The sequence below is a fragment of the Sphaerodactylus townsendi genome, linkage group LG06 (assembly GCF_021028975.2).
Source record: "Sphaerodactylus townsendi isolate TG3544 linkage group LG06, MPM_Stown_v2.3, whole genome shotgun sequence".
NCBI lineage: Eukaryota > Metazoa > Chordata > Lepidosauria > Squamata > Sphaerodactylidae > Sphaerodactylus > Sphaerodactylus townsendi.
In genome coordinates this window covers 14,725,694-14,752,219 of record NC_059430.1, presented here as the reverse complement: position 1 = coordinate 14,752,219, position 26,526 = coordinate 14,725,694, and the positions used below count along the sequence as shown (strand labels likewise).

Below are 26,526 nucleotides of genomic sequence, written 5' to 3'. Positions count from 1 at the left end.
TTCACCAGATAAGCCTCTGCCACTCAGGTAGAGGAGTGGGGAATCAAACCTGGTTCGCCAGATCAGAATCCTCCTGCTCTTAACCACTACACCAAGCTGGTGTACTTTGAACATTACAAAAATAATTAGAATTCAGTGTGTTTTTATTGTGGTGGTGGTTGTTCTTCAGCTAGCGCAAACCAGCTTCAGCATAGAGTGAATGTGCAAACTGCAAAGGGAACCCGGTTTGGAAAATAAACTAAGAAATGGGATGAAAGCTTCCTTTCACGACTTCTGAGTACCTCTTTTCGGAAATGACATTTTGCCTTTTCAAATAATGCAGACAAACCTTAATGCGATGTAATCATTCTGAAACAAAAAGGAGCATTCGGAATACACATGGGAGCTCTAACTTTTATCGCGTGGATTTGCGATGGATGAACAAGGGAGGGAGAGGAAGAAATGAATGCAAAAAGGGTGGAGATCTTATATTATCTACTGGAAGAGGTTCGAACCAGAAAAAAATGTGAAGGGTAGGGCTGTGTTGAAGAAGAAGAAGAAGAAGAAGAAGAAGAAGAAGAAGAAGAAGAAGAAGAAGAAGAAGAAGAAGAAGAAGAAGAAGAAGAAGAAGAAGAAGAAGAAGAAGAAAGAGGAGGAGGAGGAGGAGAAGAAGAAGAAGAAGAAGGAGATGAAGAAGAAGAAAAAGGAGGAGGAGGAGGAGGAGGAGAAGAAGAAGAAGAAAGAGGAGGAGGAGAAGGAGAAGAAGATGAAGAAGGAGAAGGAGAAGGAGAAGAAGAAGAAAAAGGAGAAGGAGAAGGAGAAGGAGAAGAAGAAGGAAGAGGAGAAGAAGAAGAAGAAAAAGAAAAAGAAGAAAAAGAAGAAGAAGAAGAAGAAGAAGAAGAAGAAGAAGAAGAAGAAGAGGAAGAAGAGGAAGAGGAAGAGGAGGAAGAGAAGAGTTTGGATTTATATCCCGCCTTTCTCTCCTGCAGGAGACTCAAAGGGGCTTACAATCTCCTTGCCCTTCCCAAATAAATAAATAAATAAATAAATAAATAAATAAATAAATAAATAAATAAATAAAACAGAAGGACAACTCCGGCGCTTTGAGGAAGACATCCATAAAGCTCATCTTTCACGGGGCGACTGAGCACTCAAATACAGCAGGTTAGTGTCAAAAGCCAGATGGAGCTCTTACTTCTGTGCATTTTCAGAATGGTGTAAGACATCGCTGTGAGAACCCGTTCGCCTTCAAGTATGTAGATATCCCAGATCCTGAGGGTTAACCTAAAGGGAGTCTGCAAGGGGAAAAAAAAATCCGGCAGATCAAAATGCAGATCAAAGAAGTCCAAGCTTTCCCCGAAAACGTGTGTTTGGGAACAACAGAATCAGGGACACGAACAGAGGACACTCACACGGTCAAGGAAACACTGGAAAAACCACTTCATTGTGTAAAAGCTTGTGGTGACCTCCTGGGAGTCCTGTCGGGAAGAGAAAAACAACCACCTTTGAAACTTCAGGAAAAAAAGATGGAACCGTTCCATTTGATCTCCATGGCTCAATCACCAAATGCTCAATGGCAGTTTGGATCTGCATCAGATAGCAATTTCTAGCCATTCTGATCTATTATTCATGTCTCTCCTTCCTAGATGAAGAATCCAAAGCTGGTTACCCACTGGAGACTGCTCCTCAGCTTCACCCCATTCTGGCATGAAAAGTCCCGTCAGAAGTGCTCTTGCTTTCCGCAGAATAAGTGAGAAACACACGTGGGGCAAGAGGAAACATGTTGGGATGAGAAAACTTGCCCACAACGCATTTCTTCTCTCAACACGCCACAAACAGGAAGCGCTTTGGGACAAGATTTCTCCACCTGAAGCGCCTCCTCTCTCAGCACACCGCAAACAGGAAGTACGTCGGGACATGATTTCTTGCCCCAATGCGCTTCCTGCCCCACTGCCAGAGAACTGGTGGGTAATTGGCCCAAGATGACAAAACACTCGATGAAAAAACAGGCACCATTCAAGGTGCTTCTTCTTAAAGACAGACCAAAAGAGGTTTTGACCCAGAGTACTTTCAGGGCGGCTGCTCCCCCAGTATCATCTCACAAGATCGTTATCAGGCTATCAGGGAGGACTTGATAAGCATCCCTGTTGCACCTGAAGTGATCACGTGGCAGAAAATCATCTACAAGGAAAATTTCTGCTCGTTTTGTCCTGAGTAGAAAATTCTCCATTTCTAAAAAGATGCGGTTTCGTAATATCAATTGGAAACATAATGAATAGACACGTCGAATTGGCAGGTTCAAAGTTGTAATTTATGTTTGTTGGTGAGAACTGAGATGGGGCGCTTTAGAGAAGGATGAAAGTTAGGTGGACTGCCAGAATTTGCTCTTTTTCCAAGAGTTCGGAAAACGGACACTGACCTTGAGAAATTCAACCAGCCTTGCGATATAGCATCAAACAAGCATTTGCAGCTAAATCCAAACAAAAGGAGATTTTTCTAGCTCAGGGGTAGGGAACCTGCGGCTCTCCAGATGTTCAGGAACTACAATTCCCATCAGCCTCTGTCAGCATGGCCAATTGGCCATGCTGGTAGGGGCTGATGGGAATTGTAGTTCCTGAACATCTGGAGAGCCGCAGGTTCCCTACCCCTGCCCTAGACCATAACTGAATACGTTCTCAACAAAATTTGGAAAGGAAATTGTACTATAATGAAATAAAAGGTTTTTAAGCAGGTTCTACATGTGAAAAGAGGGGAACGAGAAAGTAACTACATGAATAAATAAACATTTATTGCTTGTCTTCAACATGCAAATCAAAATAACTAATGATAACTTATGACCTTTCAAACAGTCAAATGCATTTCTATGCATAAATTTGCCGTTGCAAGAACACAACAGGCCAGAAACATGGTAGAATGGAACTTTGGAGCCAGCCTCAATTGTCATTCCCCCGCCGCTTTAATATGTATTGCAATTTTAACAATTGGCAGGCAAGAGCTTTGAGCTCAGAATCTTTCAAAGCCAAATACAAACGATGCCACTTTGTAATTCTAGAAATCAGAGTAAGAAACACCAGAGAAACATTTACTTACTTCACTCCATATCTATCTCTAAACATGATATGATCCCGATATGTCCGATTTACATCTAAATCAATTTGTCTGATGTCTGGGGAGCTCATTCTTGCTTGGATTTTTAAGGTCTAGGAAAAAAAGAAATCAACACATGTTTATACGAAGCAGACCACTGATGTATATAAATCCACAGACAATCGTAATCATCACCTAATTGTCTTTGAGGAGGTAAATCCACACATTTTCTATTCAAGTAACAGATTTATTTTGTTTAGCATCAAAGTGACAGTATCATCAGGAAGGTACAAAGATGTCTGTAAATTGCATCAACTGAAAAAATTACTAAACAAAATCTTGTACATAGTAGCCTCTCTAAAACCAGCTTTCTTTGTGTGTGTATGTGTGTATATATATTTATCCTTAATCCTTTGTAAGTTCAGCTCTTTTTAAAATTGCTTCTGTAAATAAAACATTTCAATTTCTGGTTTCAACTTTATAAGCCTCTATTGCCAATTCTTTATTTAGTTCATGGCAGAAAGATATCAGGTTATTTTAGTCCTCTTTCAGCAATACTGCCCTGCCTATCAGACAAGTGCCCTGGAAGAACAGCTAATGACTATTTAGATGGCTTCTTAGAAAAAAATGTATGTGGGAAAAATGTGACTAGCCCAAGGTCACCCAGCTGTGGCTGTGTGGGAGTGCACAGGCTAATCTGAATTCCCCAGATAAATCTCCACAGCTCAAGCGGCAGAGCAGGGAATCAAACCCGGTTCCTCCAGATTAGAAGTAAACCAATCAAACTTTTCAAAGACTGGTATGCTGATACCAGTTTGTTAGGGCAGACTGAAAATCTAGTTAGAAAAGGTTGAAGTTCCAACCGGCGTGGGGAAATCTTTTGCACGTGCTCATTTTCTTTCCAGGGATGCACACATACACCTCTATTTATAATATGGGTTTGCTGAAGTTTCCTGTCAGACTGTCTTAACAATTTATTCCGATCGCCCATCAGAGCTTCGGCTAGCAGTACAGAATCAACTCTCCAGAAGTTCCAAGACGCTTTTTAAAAGCCTTGTCGGAGAATCAAAACACTGCTTCTGCACATCACGGTGGGTTTATTTTTTTTTCCGGCGCACAACACTAGATGGCATGCATAACGTTTCCGCTTCGCTTCAGATCTGATTTTGTTCTATATTTCATAGCTGGCTCATCCATCGTTTTGGTTCAAAGTGTTTGCGGGTCATTAGAATAAAACAGTGTGGTGTAGTGGCTAGTGCTGGATTGGGGTGGAGGTGACTGGGGTTTAAATCCCCACTCTGCCACGGACTTGAGTGGGTACCTTAGACTAGTTAGTGTTTCTCAGCCTAACCTACCCCACCAGAATTGCCGTAAGGAGGAAGGAACCGATGTAAGCCACCCTGAATTCCTTGGAAGAAAAGTAGACTCATATGTGCTTTTAAAAAAATTAGTCCTGGATTTTCATGGATTATCAAAGGTTCTTACAAACCAAACTGCTTAACACAGCAATGCAGACATGGTCTGTAGCTATGGTTATGAGCCAGATAAAAATAGAAGTGTTTGAATCCCCTTATTTTCAGTGGAAGAATTACACATATCCTTACATTTTTTTTCCCCACCAAAGTCAATGCAGCTTTAAACAAAAAGTTGGGCTGGATTATAGTCTAAAGTGTGGTTCTGGATTTATATATTTGGGCCATGTGGTGTGGCTGTTAAAGAGCTGTACTAGGATCTGAGAGACCCAGATTCAAATTCCTTGGGCCAATTTAGGTCTAACCTACCTTCCAGGGTCTAACCTACCTTCCAGGGTTCTTGTAAAGAGAAAATGTGTTGAAGGAAACACATAAACTGCCTGGGCTCTTTGGAAGATGGGAGCGATAAACTCGAATTAAATAAAACGAAAACGTGTCAGCCTGTAATTTACATAACTGCAGATGTAAACAGTGTATCAGGGTGAATCAATTTGGAGAGCCTATTTGGGTGGAAAGGCACCATATAAATGATTTAAACAAAACAAATAAAGGCCCATAAGTATCTATTATGCTGGAAATTTTAGTTTGTATGTTCAGAGTTGTGTCATGGTCCCTCTAACTGTGGTAGGGAACTACGTAGAAGTTCCCTACCACTGAGCGGTCTGCAAGAGCTCTGTGAGAGCTCCCCCTGCTGGCGACCACCTGATCTGCACAGCACCAATACGGTGTTTGTGTAGCCACACGGCTTACAAGAAGCGTTGGTCTTCAGTTATGATTCGTAAACTGCTCTGAACTTCAGGCAAAATGTGACATGTAAATACTTACTAAATAGCTATTTGGTGCCTATCGAGTATTAGTTAGGTAGTTAGTTAGATCCTCCCAGGCTAAGTAGCATATCGGGCAACAGGTGCTCTCCAGGATTTCTGGTCTTGGGAGAGTGTTTCAGCCTCTTCCCATACAATATTCAGTGCCCTCAAGTCTTGCTCGAATGTTCTCCGGGTGTTGCTCGAATGTTCTCTGGGTGTTGCTTGAATGTTCTCCAGAATGTTCTCCAGGTGTTGCTGTCATTTGGCATCAGGAGGTATCCACCTCATTGACATCTTTGGGATCTGACAGTTCTCCAATCAAAGGAAGTGGCCAGCCAGTCGAAATCCTCTGTATGCAACGATGGTATGGAGTTGCACATGTCACTCCTTCGGAGCACCTCTCTGTTAGTGACATGGTCATAATATCGGATCTTCAGGACTCGGCATAGGCACTTCTGTTGGAAGACGTCAAGCCTGTTGTTGATACTTGTTGATGCCTTCCAGGTCTCACTAGCATAAATGTCTGTTGGGGTCACAATGGAGGTGAATAGGCCGAACTTGGTCTTTAGGGCAATGGTTGGTGAGCACCAGATCTTGTTCATTCTCCGAAAAAATACTATCAAGTATTATCAACATTTAAACAAAAACTCTGGTTGCGCAATCCTGAACAGAGTCACACTCCTCGAAGGTCAAACAGAGTCACACTCCTCGAAGGTCAGTGAACTCAACCGAATTAGAATGGCGTAACTTTGTTTCGGATCCCATGGTAAGTATCAGTCTTCATAATTGTTTTATTGCTGGATGCGAGAGGCAGGATAATGGCATTGGCTTTGAAGACGTTAATTTTTATTGCAAGGTTAAAAGCAACAGTCACGGCGCGCAATGAAATTAAACCGCAGAGCCGAGTTTGCAAAATGTGTCACCGGGGCTTTCCGTGTAGTATTTGCAACTGTGAAATCCATGAGGAATTAATTTGGATTTATAAATTGCAATCGAGAGCCAGGAACCGAAGTGCCCGATCATTTATTGATTGTCTGACCCCCTCTTCCAAAACGTACGACTTTTGGTACGAACCTCTCGGCTGAAATATATCTTTGTTACAGGACAGCCTAGGTTCCATTTCTATTTGTATGCAGCGCGGTACTAAACCAGGAGTGACACGGGAGACATTTGATTGATGGCTTGACTGGTTTTTATTTAATGAAAAGTAGCCGAGGGAGGGGGGGGAGGTTTCAATCTTTACACTCTTGCCAGTTTTCTGCTCATAACAGGCTCTCTTCCAAGCTGCTTTTCTAGTTGTGTGGGGAAGAGGCATAGCTTTTCTCTCCTTGTGCTCATTCTACAAAAGGATAGTCTAGGGTGGCCAGTTTGAAGGGGACAACTAAGCCGGAGACTCAATTTGGGGGGGAAGCCATTGCTGGTGATATAATGATGTCACCAGTGGCATGCTGCCATCACTTCAGTCATCAGTGGAAGGGGCAAAATAATATCACTGGTGATGTTCTAGCAGTTGGCCAAAACTCTATGATTGAGTCATAGAGGTTTGGTCAAATGATCGGGTGTCGCTAGTGGCAAGAAGAAGAAGAAGAGGAGGAGGAGGAGTTTGGATTTATACCCCCCTTTCTCTCCTGTAAGGAGACTCAAAGGGGCTTACTCATTCCTTTCCCATTCTTCCCCCCACACACAACAAACACCCTGTGAGGTGGGTGGGGCTGAGAGAGCTCCGAAGAACTGTGACTAGCCCAAGGTTGCCCAAGGTTTCGGTCCTGACTTCCTCAGGAAGGCAGAGTTCTTCGGCTTGAGTTGGAGTTCTGAGAGGTCACCTTAGAAAACAGAATCTATTGGAAAACAGAAACGTTCATTTACATCGAAGGCGAGAAGGCGAGAACCCCAAAGTCATTCTGACTACCCTGGTGTATCCTCTCCCTCAAATTTGGTTCGAAGGGCAGTCCATGAGGCACTTGACTCAGGCTACCAAAGTGATCCTGTGACACAGCCTAGGACACAGGTGTCAAACTCGCAGCCCTCCAGATGTTATGGACTACTGTAGGCTGACCAGCCGTCCCGCTTTTGGCGGGACCGTCACGCCTTTAAACAATTTGTCCCGCGTCCCGCGGGTTCTGCAAATTGTCCCGATTTTTGGGAGGCTGCTGCACTGCCTTCTGGAGCCCAAGGCAGTGTGGCAGCCAGCTCGTGCATGCCAACGCCGCAGGAAGCGCCATGGGCCTTCTGGAGCTTGCCATTTGTCAGCCTCTGACAGGGCAAGCGGCTGCAAAAGCCCCAGAAGGCCATGCTCCCTGCGGCAGCGTGCTGCCTTCTGGGAGCTTGCGTTTACCTTCCCTGACTTGAAGGCGACAACGGCTAAGCTTAACACCATAGCTCTCGCGGCTAACTAATCCCGGATCACAAAGGTGACCATCTGGTCACCTTAGACTACTGGCAGGGGATGATGGGAACTGTAGCCCATAACATCTGGAGGGCCGCGAGTTTGACACCTATGGCCTAAGAAGTCCTGCCCCTCTTAGATCTGGGAGGCCACCAGGCCCAACGGGCAGAAAATCAGCTGCAGATTTTGATGCTGAGCAGGAAAGTAAGCAGGCCCGCCAGCATCCCGCTCAGCAGAGGCCAATTTGCTGGTGATCCCTGGCCCCTCAATGATGCGGCGGGCCTCCACCCGGGCCAGAGCTTCTACAGCTCTGGCCCCTGCCTGGTGGAACGCTCTTCCTCCAGCTGTGCGGGCCCTGCGGGATCTTCATGAGTTTCGCAGGGCCTGCAAGACTGAGCTGTTCCACCGGGCCTTTGGGGAGGCTGGCCGCTGATAGCCTCCCCCATAACATCGGTGGACTCTGCCACCACCCCCCTTTTAGGGGATTTGATAGCAGGTCACCATCTGCTGCGCTTGGTATTTGGATGCTGCATTTTAATGGGGTTTGATTTTAATGAGTATAGAGCCAAAATTTTTATTAATTAATTCGATATTTACTGTTTTTATCTGTGCTCTATCTATGTATTTTTGTTTAACTTGTTGTTTACCGCCCTGAGCCCTCCGGGGGAGGGCGGTATACAAGTATAATAAATAAATGAATGAATGAATGAATGAATGAATGAATGAATGAATGAATGAATGAATGAATGAATGAATGAATAAATCCATCTTCCAAACTCAGTAATAGAAATAAAAGCGCCAAGTGCCTCTGGATGAGTCTCTTTTTGTCCCTTTCATCTGGCCCTAAGTTTCAGACCATCATGGTCTTGCCAGGAACTTATTTGAACCCCGCTAGCTATTTGTTTGTTTGTTTGTTTGAATGATTGCTATGCCGCCTTTCCGTAGGTGGATCACAAAGTAAAACAAGATGGAAAACAGAACACCAGATAGGTTGCAGCAATCAAAAAATATTATGAAATAAAATTATCAAAATAGGAATAACAGTCATTAAATAACAATGGGGATGTTGCTATTAAAATCCAGCATCAGCACAAGAATGTTAAAACAAGCATCGTTACACATTGCCCAGCATGCTTAGAACATAAAAAGAGAATAAGAGCATAAGAAGAGCCTGCTGGATCAGACCAGGGGTCCATTCAGTCCAGCATCCGAACAACATAAGAAAAGCCCTGACTGATTAGACCAGTGTTTCCCAACCTTTTCGAGGTCAGGGTACCCTTGACCTCACTCTTCATATCTCATGGTACCCCTGCCATCCCCCCCCCCACCTTCCCCTCCCAGGGTGAAGGGAAGCACCACAAAAATGAGGGGGGCTGCGGTACCCCTGGGACATGCTCATGGCACCCTAGGGTACCACGGAACCCTGCTTGGGAATGGCTGGATTAGACCATTGATCCATCTAGTCTAGCATCCTAAGAATGTAAGTAATGTCCTGCTGGATCAGACCAAGGGTCCATCTAGTCCAGAGATGGCGAGCCTTTTCGAGTCCGAGTGCCCAAACTGCAACCCCAAACCCACTTATTTATCGCAAAGTGCCAACACGGCACCTGAACATTGAGGTTTTAGTTAAGAAAAAATGGTTGGCTCTGAGGTGTGTGTTACTCGGGAGTAAGTTTGGTGGTAGTTGTTGGCTTTGCTTTGAAGCAACCATGCAATTCTTCGAACGGGTGAATTATGACCCTAGGAGGGTTTACTCAGAAGCAAGCCACATTGCCAGCACATTGTCAGCTTACTCCCAGGTAAAGGATCATGCTTTAGTTCTTCGCATGAAAATCAGTGGAGTTTAACAGTGCTTAACAGGGTTACCTGTTAACTGCTCCCCCAAAACTAGGTCTTAGGTTTAATGCTAATAATCGAACCCAGCTGCCTAGGCCAGCCTAGATGTGTGTGTGTGTGTGGTGGGGGGGGGTGATTTCCCCCCACATGACGAACTCTGTGCGTGCCCACAGAGAGGGCTCTGAGTGCCACCTCTGGCACCCGTGCCATAGGTTCGCCATCTCTGGCTTAGGCACAAGAGAATGGTAACCAAGTTTAAAGGATCAGCCCTTTAATTAAAAGTTTCGGTTAGAGGCTGAGTATCAAGTGGGCAGGCATTCCACAGGCAAAGCACCGTCACCGAAAAAGCCCTGTCTCTGGTCACCAGAAGCCTCCCGTCTGAAGGCAGGGCTGCAGAGAAGAGAAGTTGTGAAGTTATTTACTTCCCTTATAACCTGTCTTTCTCTGCAGCGGAGAAGCACAGCGGCTTACATTTTTCCGCTCTTCTCCATTTTCTCCTCACAAGACACCCTGTGAGGTAATTTAAGCCACGTGTGATTGTCTCAAAGCCACCCAGCAAGATTCCACAGCACAGCAGGGATTCAAACTTGGGTCTCCCAGCTCCTAGCCACAGACTCTAACCACTACACCTCTGTGTCTCAGAGGCCACAGAATCATAGGCCAAATGGATGGGCTGGACCGTGTGGGAAGAGGTCTTTCAAGTACCCTGGCCTCTGCTTCAAATTGCGCACAGAAGTAAAGGGTCAAACTGGGGCTTTAAATCCGTATTGGAGGGTTGCCGGGATAGGAGAATGTTGGGAGGGGGTCTAGAAAGAGAAACAAACCCTCCCCCCCACAAACCAGGGGGCATTCATTGAAAATGCTGGGGGGAAGAATTAGGACTAATAAAAGGAAACACTTCTTCACGCAACGTGTGATTGGGGTTTGGAATATGCTGCCACAGGAGGTGGTGATGGCCACTAACCTGGATAGCTTTAAAAGGGGCTTGGACAGATTTATGGAGGAGAAGTCGATCTCTGGCTACCAATCTTGATCCTCTTTGATCTGAGATTGCAAATGCCTTAACAGTCCAGGTGCTCGGGAGCAACAGCCGCATGAGAAGGAGCCATTGCTTTCTACTTTGATCACTGCATGGGAGCTCCCAAAGGCACCTGGTGGGCCACTGCGAGTAGCAGAGAGCTGGACTAGATGGACTCTGGTCTGATCCAGCTGGCTTGTTCTTATGTTCTTATGGAGTCAAAAAAGTAATTTCTATTCAGACTTCTTCAAACTAGAAATGCATTGTTTTGCAGAGGGAAAGAAGAAACCAGGGCACAAAATGTGACAAAAATGGAGAAAGCGTACAAAAAGGCGAGGAATTCCTCTTAAGCTATTATTTTTTAAAATATATATATATATCAGTATTATTTTTATTTCTTTTGATATATAGCAGAAGATTTAAACTCTCTGTTGTCCATTTTTGAGGTAACTGAGCCGACGGTTAGTTTCCTATCTGGGAAACTCACGTTATAGAAGTCCTTCATTTCTTCTTTCATTTTAGGGACGTCAAGTAACAAAGACCAAATTTCTCCTCTCAGCTGCAGCGGGATTCCTTTATAAATCCTCCTGTGAAACTGGAAACACGAAAAAAAAGAGGGAGAACATAATAAATTAACATTAGCAAAAGCATACTTGAAAAGATACCATGTGACTGCCCTGCCATTTCGACGGACCGTGACCCGCAACCTGGAAAAGGAAGGAATTGCCTTAATTGGCAAGGCAGAGGAGAAATACAGGCACTGGAGATTTCAGAGATTTCTCAGTGCCACGGAGAGAAATGCGTCTCACCGTGGTAGGTCTCGGAAGGGGCCAGACATAAATGCGGCAAAATGTTAGGAGCAAATGCGACCAGACTGTGGCCACACATGAGACTGTTTATTAGAGAGGGAGGGTGGGGCAAATAGGGCAAAAATAGGGAGGAACCCCTGGTTTAAAAAGTGACAAATTGTGATTTAAATGCTTCAAAGAGCAACCCGTGGGAAACAAATTACCGTACATACTCGCGTATAAGCCGAGTTTTTCAGCCCTGTTTTAAGGTTGAAAATGCCCCCTCGGCTTATACACGAGTCATCACTTACCAGCTGGCTCTTCAGGCCTCTGCCGAGGCTGGAGGTGTGGCAAGGGGGGACCTCCCTGCGGCTCCACAAGCCGCTTGTTGCTGCTCTCCTGGGAGGGTGAAGGGGAACCCCAATGTCACTGTCCAAATAAGGAGCTCCCCCTGCCTCCGGGCTCGGTTTGAGGAAGCCCAGCCAGCAGGCAGAGGGAGCTCTTTATTTGGGCAGTGACATCAGGGGGAGTCACTGCCCAAATAAGGAGCTCCCTCTGCCTCCCGGCTTCCCACCCTCGGCTTATACGCGAGTCAATAAGTTTTCCCAGGTTTTGGTAGTAAAATTAGGTGCCTCGGCTTATACATGGGTCGGCTCATACACGAGAGTATATATGGTATGCCTGCACAGGATGAATGATTGGCCCAATCTCCAGCCAGGGTTTCACCTGTTTTCTGGAGAGCTCGTGTGGTTACTCCTCTACGCAGGGATGCCAGCTGAGGAAAAACCTTAAGGTTTCGATGGTGGAGCCTGAGGAGGATGGGATTGGGAGAAAGGAGAAACCTCAGCTGGGTACAATGCCATAGAGTCCATCCTCTAGAGAAGCCAGGGGAATGTGCCACGTGACCCAGACGGCCATTTTACACATCATACACAGGTTTACTAGCTCATGAGCATTCAGTGGGAAGCTGCAGCCGATGACAGCTCTCAATAGGAATGCTGTATATTTGTAAACATGTATCTGTTGCATTTCCATTCTATCCAGGATATGCAGGTCAAGTGCTAAATTACTGGAACTAAATAAAGGTTGACAATGCAGCTCACAGAGGTGGCCTGTGATTCACAAAAGGTCATATTGAAATAAATGTGGTCAGACTTCCAGGTGCCACTAGGTTGCCAGACATCCCATTATGGCTGAAGGCCTCTCACTGATTATCTCAAAGTGGCTAAGAAAGTAGTGGGACCAGGCCGGAGGAGGGGAGGCACTATGGCCAGCTTGCTACTTCTGGACACAACTCAAAAGTGACAGTGGGTAGCTCTGGATTTACCATAGAGTTTCCAATACTTCCTAGACCTACCCACTGTCATTTCTGGGTTGTACCTTCAGGTGCTTCAGGATCTGATCCATTTTCACTTTTGTTCCCACTTTCTGATCTTGGGTAAGAAGGTAATAATTGTGCAGTGAGCTGCAGTGGTGTGGCATGAGTAGCTTCTTCTGTTGGAACACTGTTGACTGTTCTCTCATCAGCAATAAGAGGATTTGGACACTAGTTGTGCCCTTTCACTTGTTCTGGAACCCTCATACTGAATATTTGAAGTTGTCGCTACATTCATTGTAATTTTTGTAATAGGATTGACCAAAATATAACCTAATAGCAAACTTTGAGCTTTCCAGAGGATACAGCAACATCAGTGATGTTAAACGACTCCCCCTTGTTTCCACCCAACTCTCTCAAATGTTGTTTTATTTGACAAGAGAAAAAGCAAGGAAAAACACTTAAGGAAAAACCTGAGAAGCAGACAACTTTATTTTCACCCTACGCCTTCTTCCACATTGCTTGGCTCCCCTTTACCCCATTTTATCTTTACAACAACCCTGGTGAGGTAAGTTAGGCTGAGAAAGAGAACGGTTAGCCCAAAATCATCCAGAAAGCTGCGTTTGAACCTGGCCGTGGACTGACAGTATAGTTCAGTGATGGCGAACCTATGACACGGGTGCCAGAGGTGGCACTCGGAGTCCTCTCTGTGGGCACGTGCACACAGAGTTCATCATGTGGGGGGGCGGAAAATCACCCCCCCACACACACACACATCTAGGCTGGCCTGGGCCACTGAGCACAATGTGCGCACACCGCAGTGAGCAGGGAGGACTTGGCTGGCGGGCCTGGTGCCTGTGCTCCGGGTGGCTGCTGCCCGGGGGGGGGGGGAACGCAGAGGAGGCAGAGATGCTAGAGAGGCACAGAGCGGTGTGAATGGGACTTGCTGGAGGCTAGAGCAGCCTGGCCCCTGCCCGAGCGGGTGGGATGGAGGAAGAGGGAGCCAACCAGTTTTTTCTAAACTAAAACCTCAGCATTCAGGTTAAATTGCCGGGTTGGCACTTTGCGATAAATAAGTGGGGTTTGGGTTGCAATTTGGGCACTCGGTCTCAAAAAGGTTCTCCATCACTGGTATAGTTGCAACACCACACTGACTCCACAAACAAAGGAAACGATGATATTATGAGGTAGATTTGGACAAAGCCGAGGAATCTGGAGGCAGCAAAAGCAAAGTGACATCTACAGAATCTCGCAGCCTTCCCAGACATGCCGACCAGTTGCTGATACTTGGATCTAATTGTTCTCCAAAAAAGGAAGACCTTCTCATTCTAGACAGATGTTACAAGATCCTGGCTAAAAATAAAACATCGAACTGGATTAGGATCCCCCGTTGTCTGTCTCGGATTTCAGAGGCAGAGAAAATCTTATAAGCTGCCAAAATAGTAAGGGAGATATCTTCTTTGAAAGGAGAAAAATCGTTTATGTCACTGACTTTGTAATACAAGGGAAAGCATGAACTGAATACATTGGTGGGATTTGTGTGTGTGTGTGTGTTTGGTTTTGCAGCCTTAATGGAAAGGGGGGAAAGGATGTCTAAAGGCGGTTATCTAAGAGAGTGGCAGTTTTATTTATTTAACGCATTTTTACGCCGCTTGACCACTCCAAGCTTCCCAAGGCGACGAACATTTAAATGTAAAATATTTTAAACAACTGAACGTACTATAAACCCGTAACGTATAAGCCAGTGATGGCGAACCTTTTTGAGACCGAGTGCCCAAACTGCAACCCAAAACCCACTTGCATATCGCAAAGTGCCAACCCGGCAATTTAACCTGAATACTGAGGTTTTCGGTTAGAAAAAATGGTTGGCTCTGAGGCGGGCGTTACTCGGGAGTAAGCTTGGTGGTAGAAGGTGGCTCTGCTTTGAAGCAACCGTGCAACTCTTCAAACGGGTGAATCACAACCCTAGGAGGGTTTACTCAGAAGCAAGCCACATTGCCAGCAACCGAGCTTACTCCCAGGTCTTTGTATTTAGTTCACACTTTAGTTCTTCGCATGAAAATCAGTGGGGTCCCTGCCCTCCTAAGGCTCCACCCCCCTCCAAATCTCCAGATATTTCCCAACCAAGAGTGCCAATCCTAGACTGGAGCGCTTTGGTCTCTACCACCCACTCCAGACAGCGTTCACCCTTTCAAAGAGAAACAGCATCAAACTGATTGATATGGGCTGCTTGTCAAGATGATGATGATGATGATGATGATGATTGTAGATTTCACAGCTGCCAGATCTTTAGCTGGTTGTTGGCCTTCATTACAATTAGAGCCTCACCCAGAAGCCTAGGAAGTTGTAATGTATCGGCGTAGTATTCATGCGGATCCCAGCAGGGCTGCCTTCTGAATTTGACAGATGTTAATTTTGTCAATTCGAAGTTGTTTATATTGTTGTTGTTGTTGTTGTTGTTGTTATTATTATTAAAATTTATATAAGCTGCCAAATTTATATAAGCTGCATTTTAATGGGGTAGGGTTTATTGAATTTATTAGAGCGTTTTAATTGATACTATTAGATTTTAATCTGTCGTGCTCTATTTACATGTTGTTCACTGCCCTGAGCCCTCCAGGGGTGGGCGGTCTATAAACCCAATAATAATAATAATAATAATAATAATAATAATAATAATAATAATAATATACCGCCCTCCCCCAAAGGGCTCTGGGTGGTGTACAACATAATTACAACAAAACATAACAGATAGAGCACCTAAACAGAATACAAATATAAATATATAGTATAGGCTCCATTTACTCAAATTACTAAAAAAAACCCATTAAAATACAGTGTTCCAAAATACAGTATTTATCAGTGTCCAACTTTTAAAAACTTTTAAAACCCTCCCAAGAAGGGGGGCGGGGGAACGGTGGGTCCCACTGATGTTAAAGGGACACCAGATTGAAAAGCAGAACGAAAGGAGGGGTTTTGTTGTACTATGTGTGGCCGGGCTGATCACAAGCAGTGAGGATAGGTAAAAAGTAGATCACTGTTCCCAACGGTTCAATGTTTACGTAGACAAAAAGGAGGACTGCCTTTAAGCATAGGGCGCAAATGACAGATGTGTATTTTACAGCGCTGGAATGAAAGACCCTGGTGTCTGATCGACAAGGGTTCAACACTGGAGAGCGCTTTGAATAATCAGCCACGTGGGGACTCTTCCCCAATGCCAAGGTCACTTGGCAGGCCCTGTTTATCATTTCTGTCAGTCATATTTTTATCCTACCCTCCCTCCAAGAAGTCCAGGCAGCAAACAGGGTGTAAATTTGCTTACATGTCTACAATACACTGGGTGATCTCATGTGCACACTGGAGCCACTAGGCCAGGAAGACTAGTTTAAAATAGGTGGGATCACGTAGTGGCACTGGGTATAAACCTGTTCACTATATTTATAACATGGAATAAATAACTCTATTTATAATGTGGAATAAATAACTCTAAGCAAAGTCTGTAACTTCGCCAGAGAGACCTACTTTTTCAGAAGAACAAATTATTGTGGATACCTTGTTAGTAACAACTGTAAGTCAGATTCCGCATGGGCCAAAAACAGCGGTGTGAAAACGGTATGAAAATGGTGTAAACCATTTTACACCCTTTTAAACCGTTTTACACTTTCACACCGCTGTTTTTGGCCCATGTGGAATCCGCCTAAGATTCATATTTTAAGTGAAAGGAATATCCAGGATCTCTTACAGGTGGAATAGAATGTTTTATTCACTATCTCGATTGCAATTCTTCACGTGCTCAAATGCATCATTATCTATTGCTCTAATTCTGAACCTGACCCTAAAGTGCAGATCTAAACAGCTGCACAATGGAGCCAGTTAAAAAAGGAGGCATTTCTAGGGAGAAAAAGAAAACAGAGGATGGAAGGGAGCATGGAAAAGGGAGAAACAGTAAAGGAATGAATGGAAGAATAAAAGCAAAGCAGCAGATAAGGGGTGCCTCTGAGAAAGGTGAGAAGGGAGGGAGGGAGGGAAGGAATGAAGGAAGGAGAAAGGGAGGGAAGGAAGGAAGGAAGGAAGGAGGAAGGAAGGAAGGAAGGAAGGAAGGAAGGAAGGAAGGAAGGAAGGAAGGAAGGAAGGAAGGAAGGAAGGAAGGAAGGAAGGAAGGAAGGAAGGAAGGAAGGAAGGAAGGAAGGAAGGAAGGAAGGAAGGAAGGAAGGGAGGGAGGGAGGGAGGGAGGGAGGGAGGGAGGGAGGAAGGGAGGGAAGAAAGGAGGGAGGGAGGGAGGGAGGGAGGGAAGGAAGGAAGGAAGGAGGGAAGGAAGGAGGGAAGGAGGGAAGGAAGGAAGAAGGGAGGGAAGGAAGGAGGGAGGGAGGGAAGGAAGGAAGGAAGGATGAAGGAGGGAGGGAGGGAAGGAAGGAGGGAGGGAGGGAGGGAGGGAAGGAAGGAGGGAGGGAGAGAAAGAGGAAAGAAGGAAGGAAGGAAGGAAGGAAGGAAGGAAGGAAGGAAGGAAGGAAGGAAGGAAGGAAGGAAGGAAGGAAGGAAGGAAGGAAGGAAGGAAGGAAGGAAGGAAGGAAGGAAGAAGGGGGAAGGAGGGAGGGAAGGAAGGAAGGAGGGAGGGAAGGAGGGAGGGAGGGAGGGAAGGAAGGAAGGAGGGAAGGAAGGCAGAAAGGAAGGAAGGAGGGAAGGAAGGAGGGAGGGAAGGAAGGAGGGAAGGAAGGAAGGAAGGAGGGAGGGAAGGAGGGAGGGAGGGAAGGAGGGAGGGAGGAGGGACGGAGGGAGGGAAGGAGGGAGGGAGGGAGGGAAGGAAGGAAGAAGGGAGGGAAGGAGGGAGGGAGGGAAGGAGGGAAGGAAGGAAGGAAGGAAGGAAGCTACAGAGGGTAATACAGGGAGGGAAGACTGAGAAAGTGTGGAACAGAAGACCAGCTTGAGGTGGTTTGACACTGACGCCCACAATACATACTAACGTAAATCCCAGCTACCTTGGCTTGGCAGTTTCGCCCCCTTCGGTCCCGATGTCCCCCTCCCCCTCCCTTTCTTTTCGCTGGAACAGCAGCTCAATCACTAAGACAGACAGACAGGGCAAGGTAGAAGCAAAGCGCCAGAGAGATTTGAATGTGAATACACTAAACGGCGTTCTTATTCAAACGCCTCCTGAAAGTTATGACCACGTCAGGACAAGGCAAACTCAAATATCTCTGGTGATTGATGGTTTCGTATGCCCTTCCGGCACAGTTGAGAGGTGAAAGTATAAAACCAAAGCAAAAAGAAGAGATGGCAGGTAGCAGTCGGAGAAGTGGAGACATTGCTATCTTATGGAAAAAGAAATACAGGTTGCAGTTATATTTGTGGGGGGGGGCTGTAGGGCCCCATTTCTCACTCACAAGGCAAGTGAAATCTGCAAAACATGTTTACAGAGGAGGAGTTGGGAAAAGGGAAATATTCTCTCAGTAGTCCCTACTACATTCCTGCCTAGTAGGGCAGCACTAAAGGCGATAATATAACAATAGTGAGGATGGATCTATATATCAATGGTTTCTAGAAACAGGTTTCTATAAATATCTAAAATATCCTCCCGCCCCCACAACAAACACCCTGTAAGGTAGGTGGGGCAGAGAGTGCTCAGAAGAACTGTGACTAGCCCAAGGTCACCCAGCTGGCATGTGTTGGAGTGTACAGGCTAATCTGAATCCCCCAAATAAACCTCCAGATCTCAAGTGGCAGAGCGGGGAATCAAACCTGGTTCCTCCAGATTAGAGAACACCTGCTCTTGACCACTACGCCACTGCTGCTCCTTAGTGTTAAGAGTATCAGCCGAACCTGCTTCACTGGGATCAGGGGCGTACCTAGGCAAACTGGAGCCCTGGGCAAAACCTGAGTTTGATGCCCCCCCATGGGTGGCCACCCTCCCCCACCGTGACCAAACAATGTTTTTTTCCCACCAGGTAATTTCAAAGTCACCATCACATTATAGAACATGCTCCAACTCACAAATCTGAACACAGCAATGGGCCATGCCACACAGCAGCAATATTTTTTGAAAACATTTTCAAAATGCTTTCAAAATGTTTTATTACTGCTATGAAAACATTTTATGGTGTTGTATCCAGTCCCCCCAATTGGGGGAAACAGCATCACTTTCAATGTTATTTAAACTGGGGACCCCAGATTCTCCCTTTAAGGTGGATTTAAAAGGAGAATCTGGGCTCCCTAGTTTAAACAAATGATGCTGGAATCCACCCACAAACTGTATCATTTTCAATGGTGTTTAAACTAGGAAGCCCAGATTCTCCTTTTAAATCCACCTTAAAGGGAGAATCTGGGGTCCCTAGTTTAAACAACATTGAAAGTGATGCTATTTTGGGGTGGATTCTCCACCACCCTGAAACAGCATCACTTTTAATGTTTAAACTGGGGACCTCAGATTCTCCCTTTAAATTCATGCTGAAGGCGGTGGATTTAACAGCAGCAGCAGCAGCAGCAGCAGCAGCAGCAGCAGCAGCAGCAGCAACCACCACCACCACCACCACCACCACCACCACCTTTATTAGGCATTGAGAGAATAAAAGAAAGAAAGAAAACAAGCATTGGCAGGAAGGGGGTGGATTTAAAAGGAGAATCTGGGGAAATTTAGGGGGTGCCTGCTGTCAGGGGTGCAATTATTAAGAAAGCAGCACCAAAATTTCAAATATCTTCATGAGACCCTACTGATGATACCACCCAGGTTTGGTGAAGATTGGTTCAGGGCGCCCAAAGTTATGGACCCTCAAAGGTTTAGCCCCCATCTCCTATTAGCTCCCATTGGAAACAATGGGGGATGGGGGCACTCCCTTTGGAAGTCCATAACTTTGAACTCCCTAAACTAAACCTCACAACTCTTGGGTGATATCATCAGGAGAGGCTCCCGAAAAATCCCTGAAATTTTGGTGCTGGTAGTCTAAGAACTTCACCCCCTGCAGGCCAAAAACGGAAAAAAACACTGAAAATACAAAAAAATTCCACAAATGAACCTGCATTTTTGGTGCCCCCCACAAGGGGACGCCCTGGGCAACTGCCCAATTTGCCCAATGGGAGGAATGCCTCTGACAGGGCTGCTGTGAAGGTCAAAAGGAACAGGGGAGAACAGTGCGAGACGCTTTGGGTCCACGTCGGGGAGAAAGGCAGGATATAAATAAATGTTCAATCTGTTAGATAAAGGCAGGTTTAAAATGCCCAAAATGAATATATTATGTATTTATTGTCTGACTATTTGTGGGCTGCAGGTTAAGTTATGTGACGGGTTGGTTTAAAAATTTTATTATGTTGTTTTAACTGAAATGTTATATTGTACACTGCCCAGAGCCCTTTGGGGGTGGGCGGTTTACTAACGCTAAATTATAAACTAACTAACTAACTAACTAACTAACTAACTAACTAACTAACAAACTCACTATTTTTCACAGGTAAAAGAGATGAGCTAGAGATGCCCAAGCAATCTGTCCAGATCAGGGGTAGGGAACCTGTGGCTCGAGAGCCGCATGCGGCTCTTCTGCACTTGCACTGCGGCTCCACGAGCCGAGCCACCAGCTTCATCCTTGCCCACCCTGCAGGCAGCAGGGCAGGCACACCAACACACCGCGGGCTTCCCCTCTCGCCTGCCCCGTTCAAGTGGGGCGGCGCTTTCCCGGCGGCCGGCAAGGCCGAGCCACTGGCCCCATCCTTGCCCGCCCTGCAGGCAGCAGGGCAGATGCACCCATGCGCTTATCAGAATGAGCGGAGTAAAAGGTAAAAAAAACCCCCAATATATATAGTGTTATCTTAAATGTCAAAAATTATTTGCGGCTCCAAGTGTTTTCTTTTCCCGTGGAAAACGGGTCCAAATGGCTCTTTGAGTGTTAAAGGTTCCCTACCCCTGGTCCAGATCATTTGAAGAAGCCTTATATTCTATCTTGTGGGTCTTTAGTTTGGAATCCGGCTCTCACGTTTCATTCCCAAATGGCCCGACATTCAGTTCAAAAGAAACAACTTCCCCCAAAGACGTCACGTGTAAATTCTGGTAACATTTCCTCGGCTCCCTTTCCGTCCTATTTTACAGGAGGGTTTTAAACCACCTTCAACGTCCTTGTCAATATTTGCTTCCCGAGCCTCGGAAAAAAAGCCAACAACAGAACAGGATTATGGGAAATCCCCAAATAATGGGAACAGGATCATGGGAAAGTGGGCGAGAGAGAGAGAGAGAGAGAAACAAAGAAAGAGTCTAACATATTCTCTAATAGGGAGCTCCAGACAAGTAAGGTCACATCGCAAATTGGCTAAAGGTGCCTCATCCCAGAGGCTCTTTACCACACACACGCAAAAGTAACACACATACCATGTTATGCAACCGTTGTCTTACTGACGGGAGAACAATTTTTAAAAATAATATTTAAAAAGGAAAATGCTGACTGAACACCTGAAACTGAAGAGTCGTGGGTTTCTGACAGCCAGAAAGTTTTGTACTGACCTTTACAGAAACTTATGCGCCCGCTGCTGTTTGGCGGCTGTGTCAAATCTGAGAAAGCACAAGAGGTACCTTAAAGAGGACGAGGCATTTTATTCCACCTTAAGACTCTTGTGGAGCACAGCCCGCTCCACGGATCTGATGAAACAGGCTTGAGGCCACCAAAGCTTATGCTGGAGGAAAATCTTGTTGTTTGATGCAGCAAGATTCCTGTTTATCCATGCCTTTGCCATAATGCCTAGTGCTACCAGGCCCCCCTACTCCCAGCATGCAATGGAGGTGGGGGTAGGGTTGCCAGATCCTGGTTGGAATCAAAACTGCTGTTCGATAAAAATATTCTTGAACGGCATTGCTGACTGCTTTCATGGCCAGAATCAACTGGCTGTTGTGGGTTTTCTGGGCTGCGTGGCCGTGGTCTGGTGGTTTTAAAAACACAGCGTATAGCTACCAATCTTGATCCTCTTTGATCTGAGATTGCAAATGCCTTAGCAGACCAGGTGCTTGGGAGGAGCAGCAGAAGCAGAAGGCCATTGCTTTCACCTCCTGAATGTGAGCTCCCAAAGGCATCTGGTGGGCCACTGCGAGTAGCAGAGTGCTGGACTAGATGGACTCTGGTCTGATCCAGCAGGCTCTTTCTTATGTTCTTATGTTAAAAACCACAAAAGCCCGCATTTTTTACTTTTATTTAATTTAACCCACTGAAGCTAGCATGTTCACAGCTGCTGGCTTGATTCTGTCTTTTCTCTTTGGAACATCGGCAGAACTGCTGGTGATCCCTGGCCCTGCGACGATGCGGCTGGCCTCGACCCGGGCCAGGGCCTTTACGGCTCTGGCCCCTGCCTGGTGGAATGCTCTACCTCCAGCTGTCCGGGCCCTGCGGGACCTTGGTGAATTCCGCAGGGCCTGTAAGACGGAGCTATTCCACCGGGCTTTTGGAGGGGCTGGCTGCGGTTCTATTGCCCCCACTGAAACCGGAACTAAGCTGCCTTTTCCATCCTGGTAGGGCCCTGATTCCATCCTGGGCCCTGCCTCTCCTCCCTTCTCCTTTGGCCTTTAGACCGGGCGCCTGTGTGTGTGTGTTTTTACACAACCTTGTTGTTTAATCTGTATTTATTGTTTTAATTGCTGCTGAATTTTAATGAGTTAGATTTTATGTTATATTGATTTACTGTTCTGGAAACAGTTATGTTGTGAGCCGCCTCGAGCCCTTCGGGGATGAGGCGGCCTATAAATTTAATTAATTAATTAATTAATTAATAAGCATTACGCCAAGCGGATCGTGATGGGTAGCCATGTTAGTCTATCTGTAGCAGTAGAAAGGAGAAAGAGTCCAGTAGCACTTCAAAGACTAACCACATTTCTGGCACGGTTTGAACTTTCGTGACTGTGACTCACGAAACCCTGCCAGAGTTTTGTAACAGCATGCAGAGAACCTGCTATGAAAACATTGCCTTTCCAAACACGCGACAACAAACCACAGTGTTTTTCCAAAAAAGCAACCCGAGTCAACACATTACATCGTGGATATTTTCTCTGCATTCGTGACCCAAGAACAAGCACACAACCAAACCGTGCTCCGGCAGAGCAGTTCAAGGACAAGAGCCGGTCTCTTTCTTTCTCCCGTTTCGAAATGAATTTGTCCACTTGTCCTATTTGAAACTGAAGTACGTGTCCCAGAGGCGTATCAAGGGGAAATGAAGCCTGGTGCAAAATCTGAGTTTTAAGCCACTCCCCTATCTCCAGTCTGGGCAATCGCCTTCCCCCACCACGACCAAACAACTTTTTTTTTTGCACCAGGTCTTGAAGTCAGTGTATGGACCTGGGGGGAAGGAGGAGGGGCACGGGGGCCATTTTCTGCCCCCCCCACGTGACTAAATGGCCGCAGCCCGGGGACATTTGACACCCCTGACACGTCCTGAAGTTTCCTCAACAGCTATACCAGGGGTCTTCAAACTATGGCCCTCCAGATGTTCATGGACTACAATTCCCATCAGCCCCTGCCAGCATGGCCAAGTGGTAGGGCTCATGGGAATTGTAGTCTATGAACATCTGGAGGGCCATAGTTTGAAGACCCATGCGCTATACCTTGAAATTAAACCCTGTATGAAATACTTGGTATTGTTGGCACTCGTTTTCAGCAACTCGAGAGCCGCTTGTGTATCTCGCAGTACGATACGGATACCGTATGCAATATGGATACAGTTATCCCTTTCCTTTACTCCTGTAAGAGCTCTGTGATGCATAGATCTGGAGCAGCGAACAGTTATTACAGTTCAGTTATTACCCAATAGACAAAAGGAGTAAAAAATTTTTTGGTAATAGCTAGGGATTTTTGGGGGGGGGGGAATCCTAATCAGCAAATAGAAGTATAACCATCTCATAAGCATACGAATCAGATCAGAGTGGCAAACACAGGGAAATATATCTTCAGTGGAAAGTGAGTTGTCATGACATTCCATCCCTTACTTAATTATGTATTAGGGTTCTTATGATTGTGTCACTGAGCAACAAGGTGTACCTTTCGGTCGCTTTGCACGTAATACAAAGGGACACTCAAATTTGTCATTAAGCCTCCTCTCCCAGGTCACCGCGACTGTCCTCTCAGCCTTGTGAATCACCTATGAAAGAGTTGGGAGCTGCTTTTATCATACGTTTGACTAATAACGTTAGAGAGGAAGGGAGAAAGTGAACAACCCACCACTCTCAAGAAAGGACAAACGTTCTAGAGACAGAACATGTTTGCTATTTACAGCATGGGGGGAAATGAACAGATGCTTAACTTCCCTTTACGCTTTGCTGAGGTTTGTAGAGCATGGGGAATTCCACCAGCCAGCCCACAATGTATGTAGGTGTTTGCAAATAACTAGCCTCAACTGTAAGCACCCGGACCGCTCATTCCGCTAAGGGGTGCTGCAAAGGCACAGGGCCAAAGAGTGAAATAAGAGCTAAGGCACAGTTTCCCACAAAATGGATACTTCTCAGACAATTTCAGGATCCATCTTGTGTGTCAAGCCTGGGGCAGGAAGGCGGTTGGCCACTGAACTTTTCTCCCGGTCCTAAAGTGTGCCTGGCTGGACAACGGGCCTAGTTGTGGTGGAATCTCCTTCTTTGGAGGTTTTTAAAAGAGAGGCTGGGTGGCCATCTGTCAGGAGTGCTTTGATTGTGTGTGTCCTGCATGGCAGGGGATTGGACTTGATGGCCCTTGGGGGTCTCTTCCAACTCTATGATTCTAATCCCCATTGCATCACCCTAAGGCACAGGTGTCAAACTCGCGGCCCTCCAGATGTTCATGAACTACAGTTCCCATCAGCCTTTGCCAGTGTAGCCAATGCTCATGTTGGGAGGGACTGATGGGAACTGTAGTTCATGACCATCTGGAGGCCGACGAGTTTGACACCCCTGCCCTAAGGTGATTTAATCAGTACTCCAAGCAGATTATTACTCACCCTATCTGCACCCATCCTAGCAGCATTCAAGAGAATAGCCCAGGCATTCTCTTGTGTCCTGCCGACTCATTAAGCCTCTCCTATCTTTGTTTAGTCCCGGAAAAGGAATCAATACTTTGTCTCTGGTTTTCCTGCCAGCTCCATACCACTTCAGGACCCATTTTAGGGTATAAATATTGCTCCTCTGGCCATACAGAGTGAGTGAGTGAGTGAGTGAGTGAGTGAGTGAGTGAGTGAGTGAGTGAGTGAGTGAGTGAGTGAGTGAGTGAGTGAGTGAGTGAGTGAGTGAGTGAGTGAGTGAGTGTGTGTGTGTTTGGATCTGTACATGCACTCCCAAGTGCTTGTGGGTTCTTCCTTTAGCTCCTGAAAACAGTAGTGATTTCCCTCTTAAGCGATGCTTTCCCTGGTGCCTCTTCAAGACTGGTAACCATCACCCATCCCTGAAATTCTACCCAACTTCTCCCTTTTTTTTAAATTTCTTCGATTTTTATACCACCCGATCCCCAAAGGGCTCCGGGCGGTGAACAACACAATACAACATCAAACAGGAGCAGGTCATACACAAAATATAAATACATAGGCTCCATCCCATAATCATCAATAAAACAATTTAAAACTCATGTAAAACAGCGAATAACAGTTAATACATAAATAAACAAGAGGCGTCCAAAAACCCCAATTTAAAACCTACCCCCCAAAAAGGGGACGGCGGGCCCCTCAATATGAGGGGACCCTGATGTAACAGCACCAAGGCAAGGAGCAGTAAGGGGGCACCATATCAGTGGCTGGACACTCCAAAGGCCCGGTGGAACAGCACAGTCTTACAGGCCCTGCGGAACTTGCCAAGGTCCCGCAGGGCCCGGACAGTTGGAGGGAGGGTGTTCCACCAGGCCGGGGCCAGTGCTGTAAAAGTCCTGGTCCGTGTGGAGGCCAGCCGCATCATGTGGGGCCGGGGACCACCAGCAGATTGGCCTCTGCTAAACGCAGAGGCCGAGTAGGGACGTATGGGGTAATGCGGTCCCCTTTCTTATGGTTCACCATTCTTATTCTTTAATCACTTATACAACGGTCTGCTCATTTAAGAGTTCTCACCTGGACAGTCCAGGTATACAGAGGTTATCAATTCCAGTTATCTCCTCTCACTTTTGTCTCCAGCTAATTCCCCTCAATTTAAGCGGAGACTGCCTGTTTAGGGTAACACAACATTGCGTGTTATTTTGCTTTTTAAAGAATCCTTTAAATAAAACTTCGTAGGTTTCTTCCACTTTGGTAACAAATTCCATCTCCGCTGCACAAGTATGAATAAATATTTCCTATCGGCGGTTATACTTTCTCAACCGAACTGCAAACATACCCTGACTTGAGGAAACAAACCGAATAGCAGATTATTTGCAAATGTATTGTTTTAAATGTATGGCATAACCAACATTTTTTAAAACAACAACAACAACTGTCAGGTATATGATGTTTAAATTACCAGCGTTGCAACCAACTGTGAAAACGCTCGCCCCCGGCCTTTTACCTTTTCAGTGTTCTTGTATTTTTCCCAGCTTTTCAGCATCTTCAGCCATTTTGCAGTTCTTTCGATTTCAAGATACTTTTGCTGAAACATAAAGCAAGTCTGCATTAGTCTCTTCGAGGACAGACTTACAGAATAATCCAGCGCTGTCGGGAAGTCGGGGACGCCGCTGCTCCCATCCACTCCAAAGATCTTTCCTGCATTGTGGGAAGCCTGGACAAGTTTTTTTTTTAACACACTGAAGACGGAGGATCAATATATTCAATAAATGTATGTGTGTGTGTGTATATATATGAACAACATAATAATATGAACAACATGGTGAACAACATAATAATAACAGCAATAACATTAAAATCCCAATTAAAACAGCGGATTAAATAAAATTACAGCGGCATCCG

General features: G+C 45.8%; 1 protein-coding gene across 1 annotated transcript in view; it reads right to left on the bottom strand.

Moving 5' to 3' along the window:
• Nucleotides 1–26,526, bottom strand: part of LOC125435303 (USP6 N-terminal-like protein) — a 66,570-nt gene that overhangs the window by 12,280 nt on the left and 27,764 nt on the right. The window contains exons 5-7 of the mRNA XM_048501493.1: nucleotides 26,129–26,209; nucleotides 11,072–11,179; nucleotides 3,070–3,179 (exon numbers count right to left, since the gene is read on the bottom strand). Coding sequence (XP_048357450.1) covers nucleotides 3,070–3,179; nucleotides 11,072–11,179; nucleotides 26,129–26,209 — 299 coding nt within the window. The remainder of the gene's footprint in view (nucleotides 1–3,069; nucleotides 3,180–11,071; nucleotides 11,180–26,128; nucleotides 26,210–26,526) is intronic.